Source organism: Halichoerus grypus, chromosome 15 (genome assembly GCF_964656455.1).
Source record: "Halichoerus grypus chromosome 15, mHalGry1.hap1.1, whole genome shotgun sequence".
NCBI classification, from domain to species: Eukaryota; Metazoa; Chordata; class Mammalia; order Carnivora; family Phocidae; genus Halichoerus; species Halichoerus grypus.
The window spans coordinates 11,996,775-12,012,319 of record NC_135726.1 but is presented as its reverse complement, the minus strand read 5'-3'; the positions used below and the strand labels follow the sequence as shown (position 1 = coordinate 12,012,319).

Sequence of the window (15,545 nt, the reverse complement as noted above, 5' to 3'; positions counted from 1 at the left end):
AGGCCCTGAAAATGACCCCTAAATTACAACCAGCAAGAAAACAGGGACCTAGGGGCACCTGAGTGGCTCAGTCAGTCAGGTGTCTGACTCTTGATTTCAGCTCAAGTCAAGATCTCACAGTTGTGGGATCCATGCTGAGTGTGCCTCTGCCCTCCCCCCCAACCCCCCACCCCCGCTCTTGGGTGCTCTCTTTCCCTCCCTCAAATAAACAAATAAAATAAATCTTAAAAAAAAAAAAAAAAGAGGGGCGCCTGGGTGGCTCAGTCATTAAGCGTCTGCCTTCGGCTCAGGTCATGATCCCAGGCTCCTGGGATCCAGCCCCGCATCGGGCTCCCTGCTCAGAGGGAAGCCTGCTTCTCCCTCTGCCACTCCTCTCCTTGTGTTCCTTCTCTTGCTATCTCTGTCAAATAAATTAAAAAAGAAAGAAAGAAAGAAAGAAAGAAAGAAAGAAAGAAAGAAAGAAAGAAAGAAAGAAAGAAAGAAAAAGAAAGAAAGAAAAAAGAAAGAAAAGAAAGAAAAGAAAGAAGGAAAGAAAGAAAGAGAAAAGGGATGGGGCACTCATCTGGCTCAGTGGAAAGAGCATGCAACTCTTGATCTTGGGGTCATGAGTTTGAGCCCCATGCTGAGTGTAGAGATTACTAAAAAAATAAATAAATAAATTTAAAAGTAATAAAATAAAAGACATCAATCCAATTTTAAATAAATAATTTTTTTAAAAAGGGGCGCCTGGCTCTGACTCAGTTAGTTGGTAGAGCATGTGACTCTTGATCTTGGGAGTCATGAGTTCAAGCCCCATGTTGGGAGTACAGCTTACTTAAAAAAATGAAAGAGGGGCGCCTGGGTGGCTCAGTCATTAAGCATCTGCCTTCGGCTCAGGTCATCATCCCAGGGTCCTGGGATCGAGTCCCGATCGGGCTCCCTGCTCCGCGGGAAGCCTGCTTCTCCCTCTCCCACTCCCCCTGCTTGTGTTCCCTCTCTCGCTGTGTCTCTCTCGGTCAAATAAATAAATAAAATCTTTAAAAAAAAAAAAGAAAGAAAGGAGGGGAGGGAGGGAAAGGAAGAAAGAAAAAGAAAACAGGGACGGGCCTCAGTCCTATAACCCCCAGGAACTGAATTCTGCCAACAACCTGAATGAGCCTCTTAGTAGATTCTTCCTTAGGCAACTGAGCCTCCAGATGACAACCCAAACAACTGACACGTGGATTTCAGCTTAGAAGACTCTAAACACAGAAATGAGCCGAGCAATGCCTGGACTTCTGACCCACAGAACTGTGAGCTAATAGATGGGTATTGTTTAAAGCCGCTAAGTCTGTAGTACAGTGTAACAGAGAGTGGCCTGGTAATAACAATGATGATAATAAAAGTCAAGGCTTTGACTCAAAAATTCCACCTCCAGAATCCATCCAAAACACAGAAAAACTTTTATACAGAGAGTTGCTTATTTCATTTTATCTACAAGTAAATGATGCGTATTTACGTAACAATATTCTCAGTGTTTAAAAACCACACAGAAAAAACCCAGGAGCCAAAACTGCAAATAGAGTATCATAACTCACCATATCACCTTATCAGAGGAAGTTCTTTTTAAAAAGTAAGACACAAAAGCCCACCTAACAGATGTGTCCCCACTCCTATCCCAGAAAAAAGGGGCCAACATCATGTTCATAGCACATTAAGGAGGGTCATGCTCGGCTGTCCCAAAGGGAGAATGGAGAGGAAGAGAAGGGCACCTAACCAGAGTAAAGCTGGTACTCCGGGGCGGGGGGACAGGAGTCCCCCCTGGAGGCTTCCCCACCTTAGGGCACCAGGCAGGGAGCAGCTGAGAGATGCTAAGTCTGGGAGTCAGGGGGTTAAGAACCACGGGAGCCACATGATCCCACTGCAGGAGAGGGAGCAGAGCCCCAGTGATGGCTGAGAGAGAGAATTCCCTTGCTTGCTTGCTCATGCTACTTCAGTAGCTCCCACAGCCCACAGGGTGAAGGACAACACCCTTAGCATGAGCGTAAAGATCACTTAGACCTCTCTTCGGCTCACTTCCACAGCCCGACTCACGTCTCTCACCTTCCAACCCCATCCCAACACCCCCGCCATGATGAATTCTTTATTATGAATTCCCTCTAGCCCTCCAAATTCAAGCAAGCACCACCCTCTCACCTCTGGACCCCCACACTCGCTGCTTCCTCTGCCTGGATAACACTTCTCTCCCTTCTTCACCTAGCCAATTCCCTCTTGTCCTTCAGGATTCGGTGCAGGCTCATCCCAGAAAGTTATTCTGACCCACCCCTCTTGTACACACCTAGTGGGTCACCTGTGCTTCCCTTGTGCTTCCATAGTACTCAAAGCTTATCTTTACACAGTACTTGGGATACTTTATAATAATCCTCTATTTACTGATACATCTCCTCCATTTGACTGCAATTGCTTACAAGTAAAAATCAACTCACTAGGGGCGCCTGGGTGGCTCAGTCGTTAAGCGTCTGCCTTCGGCTCGGGTCATGATCCCAGGGTCCTGGGATCGAGCCCCGCATCGGGCTCCCTGCTTGGCAGGGAGCCTGCTTCTCCCTCTCCCACTGCCTGCCTCTCTGCCTGCTTGTTCTCTCTCTCTATCTCTCTGTCAAATAAATAAATAAAATCTTAAAAAAAAAAAAAAATCAACTCACTAGTACAATGCCTGGCATAGTCCATGATATATACTGAATAAATGCGAGCTACCAGACACAATATAGGTCTTAAAAGTTTATGCTGCACAAAAACTTGTACAGAAACGTTCATGGCAGCATGAGTCCTAACAGCCAAAAAGCAGAAACCACCCAAATGTCCAACAGTTGATGAATGGATAAACAAAATGTGATATATCCCTACAATGAAATATTAGTCGACCACAACAAAGACTGAGCTTCTGCTACATACTACAGTATGGATGAACCTTAAGAAGAACTAAGTGAGGGGCACCTGGGTGGCTCAGTTGGTTGAGTGCCAGACTTGATTTCAGCTCAGGGCGTGATCTCAGGGTCATGAGATGGAGCCCTTCCTTGGGCTCCACGCTCAGCAGGGAGTCTGCTTGAGATTCTCTCTCCCTCTCCCTTTGGCCCTCCCCCAACTCCCTCGCGCACGTCCTCTCTCTAAAAAAAACTAAGTAAAAGAAGTTAATCTCGAAGACCACATACTATGTGATTCCATTTCTATGAAACGTCCTAATAGGCACATCTATAGAGAAGAATGCAGAACAGTGATTGCTTAAGGCTGGGGTAGTTGGAAGACTGGGTGCTGACGGTTAAAGGGTACAAGGTTTCTTCTTGGGGTGAGGAAAATGCTCTAAAAATGATGGTGGTACTGGTTTCACTCTGTGAGTACACTGAAACCCACTGAACCGTGTACACTTCAAGCAAGTTAATGATACGATGTGTCAACTATATCTCAATAAAACTGCGACCGATAAAAGGCTTATGCTATAACATTTTCATCTTTTAGACAACGACAGGTATGATACTTTACAATGGTCAGGTGACAATGAACTTGGAGATGGATTGCATTACCAATCCATTTTGGATTTACAGTTCAATTTTGGTACAAACACAATGATTCTCTCAGAAAGTTTATCTCTCTGGGAAAAATCTGTAATATACAGCTTCATAAGACTATCTTTCTACCCTGATTCAATGCAGAAGAAAGCCCCTCCATAGAGACCACTGCTATCTGCAGAACAAAATCTCGATTTGAAGGGACTAGGAAAGAAATCAACTCTTCCTCTTTCAACCCCAGCTGAATTAGAAAGAGCTGTTCAAAAATATGAAAACACCTTGCCCGTTCATCCTTCCACATGATGCAAAATGGGAAACATCCAATCAACACAAGTCAGAGCTAGGTCAGGTCCCCAAAATCAGTTTGTCACATGCCTGAGCAACGACTGTAATGTAACTATCAGATTTCATAGAATAAAATCACAAATTAAAACCGACGGACATAAAAAGGATCAGAGCATTTCTTTTTTTTTTTTTTTTTTTTAAGATTTTATTTATTTATTCATGAGAGACAGAGAGAGAGAGAGAGGCAGAGGGAGAAGCAGGCTCCCAAGGAGCAGGGAGCCCGATGCGGGACTCGAAGGATCAGAGCATTTCAAATGACAAGATCCAGTCTCTTTAAATCAGAGACAGACGCTGCTGCCAAGGCTGTTTTTAAAACCATCCGCATATAATACCTCCTAGGTTTGTATCCGAGGTTGTGTTCACAAACTCAGCACAATGGGTGCTTTCTGGGAAGTCTCACTCTTTATTTTTTTTAAAAGATTTTATTTATTTATTTGACAGAGAGAGAGAGAGAGAGCACAATAGGGGGAGTGGCAGAGGGAGAAGGAAAAGCAGGCTCCCTGCTGAGGACCCTGGGATCATGACCTGAGCCAAAGGCAGATGCTTAACCAACTGAGCCATCCAGGCGCCCCGGGAAGTCTCCCTCTTTAAAATCAGAACACCCTCGCGTTCTCGCAAGCTGAAATGGCACGCACTGGGTGTGACTAGGAAAATCACCTAACCTTTCTGAGTCCCAGGTTCCTCATCTGTAAAATAAGAAAGTGGACGAGCTATCTTCCAAAGGTCCTTTCAGCTCCTTAAGACTATTTTGTCAGGCTATGCGTTGCTTCCTTACACAAGTTATCTAATATAATCATAATCATTAACATGTATCAAGTACTTAACATATGCTGGTCACTGTGCTAAGTGCTCTGTGTTGACCACCTCATATAATTGTCACAGTAACTGTCAGGTGGTGTGCAGAAAAGAGTAGAGCAGGCATGAGCCTGCTCACCTCAGAAAGGCCTGCTTGCAAGGCTGGTTCTTGGCTGGGGTCTGGGAACTCGGGATTTGGAGTGTTCCCACCATTCCCTAACTGGTAAGAATGGCTCACTGTACCTACACTGTGTGTACAACGTAGTTTATGCTGAGCTCCTGCTGCCCTTCTGGGTGTGGAGTTGTGGTTCACGCTAGCCACAGGGTGCTTACGTGACCAACCCCCAAAAAAACCCTTGGGCACTGAGACTAATGAGCTTCCCTGGTCACATTTCCTACGTATTGCTATAATTCGATGCTGGAGGAATTAAGCATGTCCGGAGTGACTCCATGGTAAAAGGTCTCTTGCTCCTAGTTTCCTCCAGACTTTACTCCATGTGCTTTCGCACTCTGAATTTGCTTTGTGTCCTTTCACTGCAATAAATCATAACTGCAAATACAACTGTGAGTCCTCCTAGTGAAACTAGACATAGTGTGGGGAATCCTGGACACAGGTAGATACTATTATTCTTGTTTTATGGATAAAGAAACTGAGGCTTAAAAGGAACTAACTTGCCCAAGATCACATGGCAGAGAGATGACATAACGTGGATCCTAACACTGGCACTCCAGCACCATACCCCTGAACACTTGGCTGTACCCTACTCCTCCCCCATTCTTCACTGCATTTTGATATCAAAATTTCTAGAAACCAAATAATTTGCAGGATTCACAACATAACAGTCACTTCCACCAAAAATAGCCCTACTGTGCCCTTCCGTTCCCACAGTTTCCAAAATGAACTTTAAGTGAAACTAGAAAAGCAGGGACCAAAGCTGGATGGCTCCAGGAAAACGTCTGGACTATTAACTACTCATAACATTCCACTTAGCTAAAAAATTCGCCAAGTTGTGTTTTGTTTGTTATTTTGTTTACTTAGAGCAGAAAAAAAAAGGCCTCAATTTTTATCTATCTGGAAAAGTCGCAATAATGCTGAGACTAATAAGTCACCCACCATTAGGGTAACAGGGAACATACTTTCTGCTGAGATGCCTCATTTTTCATTTCAAGAAGCAAGAAATTGAGTAGCAAGAAAAAAATTACTAGAGAATGTCTCTATGAACCCAGGATATAGATTTTTCTTAAGAAGACTGAAAAAGCACAATCCATAAATTCAACTGCATCAAAAATACACTTCTGTTCATCAGAAGATAATACAAAGACAATGAAAAGGGAGACTATATTTGTAACACAGGTAACCAACAGAAGATTAGAAACCAGAAAAAAAGGTTTAATTCTTCCAAATCGATAAAAAAGAGACAATTCAATAAAAAAGGACATAAGACATACACAGGCATTTCATGGAAGAAATACAAAGCCAATTAAATATATGAAAAGATATTTATCTTAATCAGTAATCAGGGAAATACAAATTAAACCCAACAAAGGTAGACCAGGGGCGCCTGGGTGGCTCAGTCGTTAAGTATCTGCCTTCAGCACAGGTCATGATCCCAGGGTCGGGGAAGCCTGCTTCTCCCTCTCCCACTCCCCCTGCTTGTGTTCCCTCTCTCGCTGTCTCTCTCTCTGTCAAATAAATAAATAAAATCTTAAAAAAAAAAAAAAGGGTAGACCATTTCATAGGCACCCGATAGGTGGAAATCAGAAGGACAAGAGCTTGACATGGGCAGGGAATTTTGTCCATTTTGTGCACTGCTTATCTTGGTCCATTCAGGTTGTTCTAACAAATTACCATAGACTGGGTGGCTTATAAACTGCAGAAATTTATTTCTCACTGTTGTGGAGGTTGGGAAGTCCGAGATCAAGATGCTGGCATCCTGTTTGTCTGGTTTGGATTCATTTCCTAGACCACCCAGGTGTAACCTCATGCGGCAGAGCGGGAAGGGAGAGGAGCCCAGGAAAGGGCACTAATCCCACTCAGGAGTGCTCCACACTTATGGCCCAATCATTTCCTAAAGGCCCCACCTCCTACTACCATAACCTGGGCTTAGACTTCAACATATGAATTGTGGGCGGGGCCACAAATATTCAGACCATCATCCTGCCATCCCTTGTGCCTGGCATACAGTAGACTCTCAATAAGTAATTGCTGAAAGGATGGGACATTTAAATGTCTGATAACCCCAAGTGTTGAGGAGGATATGACTCCAAAGGAATTTTTTAAGCTCACTGCTAGGAATATAAAATCTGAACCACTTTGGAAAACAATCTGATATTTGCTGATGAGGCTGAAGTACATGCACAATCCGTAGCCCAGCAATTCACTCCAAATAAATACCGTATTTATATATGATCATCTACAGTAAAAACTGGAAACAACCCAAATGTTTAATGACAGAGGGATAAATCGACTGTGGTACATTCATACAATGGAACACTACTTCACAGTAAAATTAGTAAACCACAGGCATGGTAGTCAACATGGATGAGCTTCAAAAACAATACAGTAGGACCAAAAAAAAAAAAAAAAAGCAAGATTCACAAAATTCATACCATATGATTTCATCTATAGAATAGTCAAAAACAATCAAAATAGAACAAAATATTGTTTACAATTACATATATGTGTGCTAAAACTACAGAGAAAAGCAAATAAATGATTAATCCAGAAATGATTAATCCCTGCCTCTAAAGGGTCTGAAGAGAGGGATATGTTCTGGAAAAGGTATCCAGAGGGTAAATTTAACTAGAATGGTCTATTACATAAGCTGTGGAGGGTACATTTTATTAATGTTCTTCACATGGTACCCATAGCACTCACATATGTGATAAATTCCTAATAAAATAATTTTTAAGCCAAAAAATTTTAAAATGTCATTAGAAAAATGCCTCATAGGCGCAGCTGGGTGGCTCAGTCAGTTAAGCATCGGACTCTTAATCTCAGTTCAGGTCTTGATCTCAGGGTCATGAGTTCAAGCCCCGAGTTGGGTTCCACGCTGGGCATGGAGCCTACTTAAAAAAAAAGAAAAGTGCCTGACTCTTGGTTTCAGCTCAGGTCATGATCTCAGGCTCCTAAAATCGATCCCCACTTTGGGCTCCCCGCTCAGTGCAGAGTCTGCTTAAGACTCTCTCTCCCTTCCCCTCTGCCCCTCCCCCCTGACTCTCTCTCTAAAATAAATAAATATTTAAAAAAAAAAAAAAAAGAATGCCTGATAAAGACTATACCACAGGGGCACCTGGCTGGCTCAGTTGGTGGAGCATGGGACTCTTGATCTCAGGGTTGTGAGTTTAAGCCCCACATTTGGTGTAGAGATTACTTAAAAATAAAATCTTAAGGGGCGCCTGGGTGGCTCAGTCAGTTGAGCTTCCAACTCTCGATTTCGGCTCAGGTCACGATCTTGGGGTTGTGAGATCAAAAGCAGTGTCAGGCTCTGTGCTCAGTGCAAAGTCTGCTTAAGATTCTCTCTCTGCCTCTCCCCACTCCCCACTTGAGGACACACACGTGCACGCTCTCTAAATAAATAAAATCTTTAATAAATAAATAAATAAAATCTTAGGAGGAAAAAAAAAAAAACGCCAGGGGCTCCTGGATGGCTCAGTCGGTGGAGCGTCTGCCCTCGGCTCCGGTCATAACCTGGGATCGAGCCCCGCATCGGGCTCCCTGCTCAGCGGGAAGCCTGCTTCTCCCTCTCCCTCTGCCGCTCCCCCTGCTTGTGCTCTCTCCCTCTCTCAAATAAATAAAATCTTTAAAAAAAAAAACCCTAACTTATCCCTCCTTTGATGAAAATGCTTCAGTGATTTCCTGTTGCCTGTAGAATATAAATTCCTTATTTTGGACGGTTTTATGTGCTGGTCTCGGCCTACTTCTCAGATCACATCTTACACCTACTGTTCCCTCCGTGACTGTTTATTTTCATCTTTCTCCAGCTGCTCCACTTTGAGCTCCCTGAGGGTAGACATTTTGCCTTGTTGACTCCTGCTGTCTCCCTGGTGCCTAGAATAGTGCTCGGTATGTGGTAGCACTCAACAAATACTTGTTGAATGAAAAAATATTTAAAAAATCAATTACGTTGATTAACAGTATTAACAGGAATTAGGAAGAAGTGTTTAGGTTTTCAAAAAAAATTTTAGAATAATTTTAGACTTACAGAAACACTGGGAAGACAGTACAGAGGGTTACCATATACCCCGCACCCAGTCGCCCCTATTAAAAACATCTTACACTAGTATGGTACATTTTCTACAATTAACGAAACAAAATTGATATTATTAACCCAAATCCGTACTTTACTCAGATTTCCTTTGTTTTTACCTAATGTCCTTGTTCTGTTCTGGGATTCCATTCAAGATACCACGTTACACGTAGTCATCATGTCTCCTCAGGCTCCTTGGCTATGACAGTTTCTCAGACTGTCTCTGATGACTTTGACAACCTCAAGGAGTCTAGTCAGGTATTTTGTAGAATGTCCCTCAGTTGGGATTTGTCTGATGTCTTTCTCATGAATAGACTGGGATTATGGGTTTTGGGGAGGAAGACCCCAGAGATAAGGTGTCATTCTCATCCCATCATATCAAGGCTGCTTACTGTGAACATGACATATCACTGTTGATGTTGACCCGGCTGAGGTAGTGCTCGTCAGGTTTCTCTACTGTAAGCTTCACTCTTTTTGCCTTCTGTCCATCCTGTACTCTTTGGAAAATAGTCAGTATATGCAGCCCAGACTTAAAGAGTGGGGACTGCTTCCTTCCTTCACTTCTTTTTTTTTTTTTTTTTTTTTTTTAAAGATTTTATTTATTTATTTGACAGAGACAGACACAGTGAGAGAGGGAACACAAGCAGTGGGAGTGAGAGAGGGAGAAGCAGGCTTCCTGCGGAGCATGGAGCCCGATGTGGGGCTCGATCCCAGGACCCTGGGATCATGACCTGAGCTGAAGGCAGACGCTTAACGACTGAGCCACCCAGGCACCCCCCTTCCTTCACTTCTTTCTTTCTTTTTCTTCAATTAGTTGCTTATATCAGTGTGAATTCTTAGATATTTATTTTATATTTTGGATTATAATCCAGTAGTACTTTATTTTATTATTTTCACTTTGTTTCTCAAATTGTCCCAGCCTTCACCATTGGGGGCTCTTCAGGGGGTTCATGTGTTCTTGTGACATACTCCCATCACTGTTCTCATTTGTTTGTATGTCTTTTATTTTTTAATTATTTTTTATTATTTTAAAAAAGATTTTACTTATTTGAGAGAGAGAGAGTGAGATAACAAGAGAGAGCACAAGCAGGGAGGAGAAGGAGAAGCAGGCTCCCTGTTGAGCAGGAAGTCCTATGTGGGGCTCGATCCTAGGACCCTGAGATCATGACCTGAGCAGAAAGCAGCTGCTTAACCGACTGAACCACCGAGGCACCCCTATATATCTTTTAAATATACAGTACTTCCGGGGCGCCTGGGTGGCTCAGTCGTTGGGTATCTGCCTTTGGCTCGGGTCATGATCCTAGGGTCCTGGGATCGAGCCCCACATTGGGCTCTCTGCTCAGCAGGAAGCCTGCTTCTCCCTCTCCCACTCCCTCTGCTTGTGTTCCTTCTCTCGCTGTGTCTCTGTCAAATAAATAAAATCTTTAAAAAAAAAAAAAACACAAAAGGTCAATTTGACGTTTTGTGTGTTTTAAATATACAGTACTTCCTTATTTTCTGGCACTACAAGATGCTTAACTCTTATCATGTATATATCCTGCTGTAGTCCCCAAATTAGCCATTTCTCTAAGGATCCCTGGTTTCTTTTATTGGAGAATGACATTAGAAACCAAGATCTGGTGTTAGATGTGCTCACTGCTCTTGGGGTGTTATTGCCTCTAGGTACTCTCATCTGACAAAACAGGAAATGTATGTGTGTACTAATCCATGTGTATACATATATCTGTAAATATTTCCATATGTAATCATCTGCATTTATATTAAGCTGAATATGAGTTCATACTTAACATCTTCTACTCTAATCCATTATCACAAGTGACATTGGCTCCACCCTTTGCTTATCGGTAACCTCCCACTCTGTGAGAAACTGGGTCCCCCGCCATCCTCCATCCATTTACTTACTTGTTCATTCCAAAAGACACTTACAGTGGTTTCAGAATTGTTAACCTGAGCACAGTCCTTATATACAGTTCTTTTCCCCTTTAGTGTTACAGACTCCACTAAGGCTCTCATCATTTTTTTAAAAAGATTTTAAGATCCCAGGACCCTGGGATCATGACCCGAACTGAAGTCAGATGCTTAACTGACTGAGCCACCCAGACACCCCTAGGTCTTAAAGTTAGGTTTTAAAAAAATCAACTTGATATTTTATCACAGCTTTAATCATAATCGCCAAAAAGTGGTAGCAACCTGAATATCCACAAACAGGTGAATGGGTACAGCCTGTGGTCGCTCCATACACTGGAATACTACTGGTGGGCAATAAAAAAGACCAGACTAACTGATGCTCAACAACATGGGTGAACCTCAAAGGCACTGGGTTAAGTGTGAGAGGCCAGGCTCAAAGGGTTCTATACCGTACATTCCTTGTCTTACAGAAATCACCTCAGCAGCTGCCAAAGGCAGTGCTATACGTTAACTGTGGTGCTGGCTACAGGACTACATACATTGGCAAAACTCAACAAATTGTCCACATAAAAGGGGGAATTTTATTGTACATTAATTATACTCAATAAACCTGGTTTAAAAAAAAAACTGCTCTGCCTCTGTGGAGGATGAATTGGAAGGCAGCATAAAGCTAGGGTGCAGGGAGAGTGGTCCCCGAGTAGGGCCAGCTACTTTGGAATACTGAGTTTGAGACATCCCACAGATGCCAAAGCGGAGACATTAAGCAAACTGTTGCTATGAGTTCAAATTCCTGTCTTCATCACAATCTCTTTCTGAACTGTTTCTGCTCTTCCCGTTGGTTTAGAGATTTGTGAACTGCACATTCCGCCACCTTACCTCTTTGCCAGGGGAAACGATTTCAACTCCAATGCCCTTTCTAATAGCACAGCCACTTGATAAAGTGGCTATTTAAATGGCAATTAATTCAATTTTAATTAAGTTAAAAATGCAATTTCTCAGTTGCACTAGCCCCATTTCAAGTGTCCAATGGCCACATTTCCATCATCACAGAAAATTCTATTGGAGACTGTTGCTCTTGAAAGTTATCTCTAGGGGCGCCTGGGTGGCTCAGTCGTTAAGCGTCTGCCTTTGGCTCGGGTCGTGGTCCTGGGTTCCTGGGATCAAGCCCAGCATCAGGCTCCCTGCTCCGCGGGGAGCCTGCTTCTCCCTCTCCCACTCCCCCTGCTTGTGTTCCGTCTCTAGCCGTGTTTCTCTCTGTCAAATAAATGGATAAAATCTTTAAAAAAAAAAGAAAAGAAAAGAAAAGAAAGTTATCTCTAAGTTTTCTTAACACTCATCGATTCCAGGGATCACTTCAGAGTAGTTGGCAAGTACCACAGGTTCTTTGCTATTAATGAGTGACAGTAACATCTCAAGGCATGGTTTTATAAAAGTGAATGACACTTGTAGAAACTGTAGAAAAAAATTTCACCTTTCAGGCTGGGCTTTTTCTCTGAAAAACCAAAATGCTTTAATTTTTTTTTTTTTTTAAAGATTTTTATTTATTTATTTGAGAGAGAGAGAATGAGAGAGAGCAAGCACATGAGAGGCGGGAGGGTCAGACGGAGAAGCAGACTCCCTGCCGAGCAGGGAGCCCGATGCGGGACTCGATCCAGGGACTCCAGGATCATGACCTGAGCCGAAGGCAGTCGCTTAACCGACTGAGGTACCCAGGCGCCCCAAAATGCTTTAATTTTTTAAAAAATGATTTTTAGAAGAGGCAGGGGGTTTTGAAAAGTATATTGTTCTGTCCTCCCTTTTCAGGAAGACAATATGAAGAGTTTTGATTTTTTCTTTCTACATGAATAAAGTTAATAAAGGGGGTCTAGATCCCTTCCAGTTGCCACCAGAAACAACCACAAAACCATGCTAATTCAAACTAAGTCGTACCCTTCCAACTGAACAGAAAAATGAGAAAGAAAAATAGAGGCCCCCGCAAGGCAGTTAAATCACCCAATTTACTTTGTTCTCTTACTATGACCACTGCTGTTCAGGCTTAATTATTTGATATTGCTTCATACATCCTAATATATGTGTCAGCACCCTCTCTGCAGGTCTCTTCAATTACAGCTCTACACAGAGACTACCTGGGTTTCTCTGAGAATTAAAGCATTTGCAGATTAGTAGCTTCCAAATTAATAGGCTCAGAGGTAACTATACATGACTCTGTTACCAGTCCCCAGTGAAAGCAATTAACAAGAAGGGTAACAGGAATGTGGTGCTTTTTCCCTAGGAGTCTGGCGCCTCCCATGGGACAGCAGGCCTCCCAGAGACACCATGCTGACAGTGCAAAGTGCCTTAGAATCCTTTAATCCGAATGTTGCTGCTCAAATTCTCCATGGGGGCTATGTATCAGAGGGAACCACAGAGCAAACCGGTGGGTGGCTCCTCCACTCATTAATCTTTATGGCAAAAAAAGGGATGGAGTTTTAGAAAGAAGAAACCACATCACCCCTTGTTGTAATCCAGATTTGCCTTCAGTACAAATCACCTGAGTACTGATACAGTGTGCAGTGGTCTTCCAGCAAGGGCTCAGTAAATTCTTGTTGCATAAATCCATGGATGGAAGCCTGGTACACAGAAGGTAGTCAATAAATATTTGTTGAATAAATGGAGAGAATCACCCAAGACACTGTCCCAGGTGATGGGGAAGGGCAAATGGGGTATTTATTATGAAATTACTGTATGACAGATTGCTACAATATGAAGCAAAGTACTGCAAAGAACTAACAAGAGCCCTGGGGCCAGATGCCTGCATTCAAATCCCAATTCGGCCACATAATGGGAGGCCTTGGCCAAGTCACTTGAGATCAGCCAAACAGGGATCATCTCCCCCGTTTGGGAAAAGGGATAACATCGACTTATCTTGGTTCTTTCATAAATTAGAAAAGGTAAATGTAGATAAGTCACTTAGCATAAGGGCTAGCATTAGGAAGGCACGAAATACAAAAATGGTTAAAAAAAAAAATCCCTAGTAAATGCTAAAGTAACTTGAAGCTAACCACGTGCCTGTCACTGTGCCACATATCCTCAATATATCATAAAATTCGGGGTGCCTGGATGGCACAGTTGTTAAGCGTCTGCCTTTCGCTCGGGTCATGATCCCTCCCTGCTCCACAGGAAGCCTGTTTCTCCCTCTCCTACTCCCCCTGCTTGTGTTCCCTCTCTCGCTGTGTCTCTGTCAAATAAATAAAGTCTTTAAAAAAGAATATATATATATATATATGTATAAAATTCTCACGGCAGCCCTATGAGGCAGGCACGACCCTCACCTTCAGACAGGTGAGAAAGCTGATGCGCTCAGAGGAGATGGCAGGCTAGGGCTGAGCCCGGATTTCGAACCAGGGATTCGAACCTGGGCAATACGTGCAGCGCACACTCCTATTCCCTATCTGGTATTTTCCACTATTCTAGCATCAGCAGCCACCTAAAAGCTTAGCTGCCGAAACAGGCACTTTATAGTTTTGTGTTTCTTTTTTTTTTTTTTTTTTTTAAGATTTTATTTATTTATTTGACAGAGAGACAGTGAGAGAGGGAACACAAGCAGGGGGAGTGGGAGAGGGAGAAGCAGGCTCCCCGCTGAGCAGGGAGCCCGATGCGGGGCTCGATCCCAGGACCCTGGGATCATGACCTGAGCCGAAGGCAGATGCTTAACAGCTGAGCCACCCAGGCGCCCCTAGTTTTGTGTTTCTTTTAATCGAATCCACTCCAAAGTCCTGTGAGGGAAGGCTACCTCCACGCAGCTGAGGCTCAGAGAAGTTCTGCGACTTATCCAAAGTCACTAAGCCTCGAGCACCCAGCCTCGCAGAGCAAACCCTCTCGCTCACCACCCAGGTGTTGGGAAGCCTCTCCTCAACACTAACTCGCGCGCAGTCTCTGCGCTCTGGTGTCCCAAGGCAGACCCTACTCCCCGGACCCCCGAGGGGAACCCCCATATCCCGTCCGTGCCCGCCCCAACCGCCTCCAAAGGTCATCAAGGCTCCCCTCGCCCGCTCGGGTCTGACAGCTCCGGGTCACCCCCTTACCCCTCTTCCCCAGCCCCGGCTGGAGGGTCGCTCCGCCACCCCCGAGACGGACCCGGCAGCGTGGGGGAGGGGAACGGATGAGGGCGCATGCCCAGAGGGCTCCATTTGGCCCCCGGCTCACCTGGGAGTCGCGGAACTCCACCACCACGTTCTCGCTGCTCCATCGCGCCGCCATCTCCTGCACCGGACCGCCCCCGCCCTAAGACTACGCGTTTCCACTCCCCTAAACCCGCATTCCCGGGCTCGGTGAGCCCCACGCAGCCCGCGAGTAAGCCCTGCCACGCCCCGTCCCCCTCTTCCGACAGACCTCAAACTATTGGCTGACCCAAACACAGGCTCCGCCCCCTCTCCCGGCTCCTCCAATTGCCGCACAGCACCTACCCAAAAAAAACAGGCACGCCCCCTCCACTTCCGTCACTCGGTCTGAGTGACCCACGCTCCCTGCAGCTTTGCAGGCACACGCCCAGTGCCGCAACCTCTACCGGGAGTCGTAGTCCGAGGGTGAGCAGCGCGTGGGTAACTCCCGGACAGCTCGCGAGTGCGGGTTTGGCGAAGGGAGGCAGTAGTGTATAGTAACAAGCTGAACGTCAGAAGCAGATGTGAGAATCCAGCGGTTTTCTATGAAGCCAGACATTGAAGAGATTTGCCACTCTTCCCACTAA

The 15,545-nt window shown here is 44.4% G+C and overlaps 1 protein-coding gene across 4 annotated transcripts in view; it reads right to left on the bottom strand.

Moving 5' to 3' along the window:
• WDR59 (WD repeat domain 59) overlaps positions 1 to 15,171 on the bottom strand; it is an 83,604-nt gene extending 68,433 nt beyond the window's left edge. For 2 of the 4 annotated variants that reach the window (XM_036088094.2, XM_078063095.1), the window contains exons 1-2: positions 15,005 to 15,057; positions 13,350 to 13,428 (exon numbers count right to left, since the gene is read on the bottom strand). In XM_036088094.2, coding sequence (XP_035943987.1) covers positions 13,350 to 13,418 — 69 coding nt within the window. In that variant the 5' untranslated portion in view covers positions 13,419 to 13,428; positions 15,005 to 15,057. Of the gene's footprint in view, positions 1 to 13,349; positions 13,429 to 15,004 lie in introns of all 4 variants that reach the window. The other 2 variants (XM_036088095.2, XM_036088099.2) reach the window with 1 other exon arrangement.
• Positions 15,172 to 15,545: the final 374 nt, after the last annotated feature.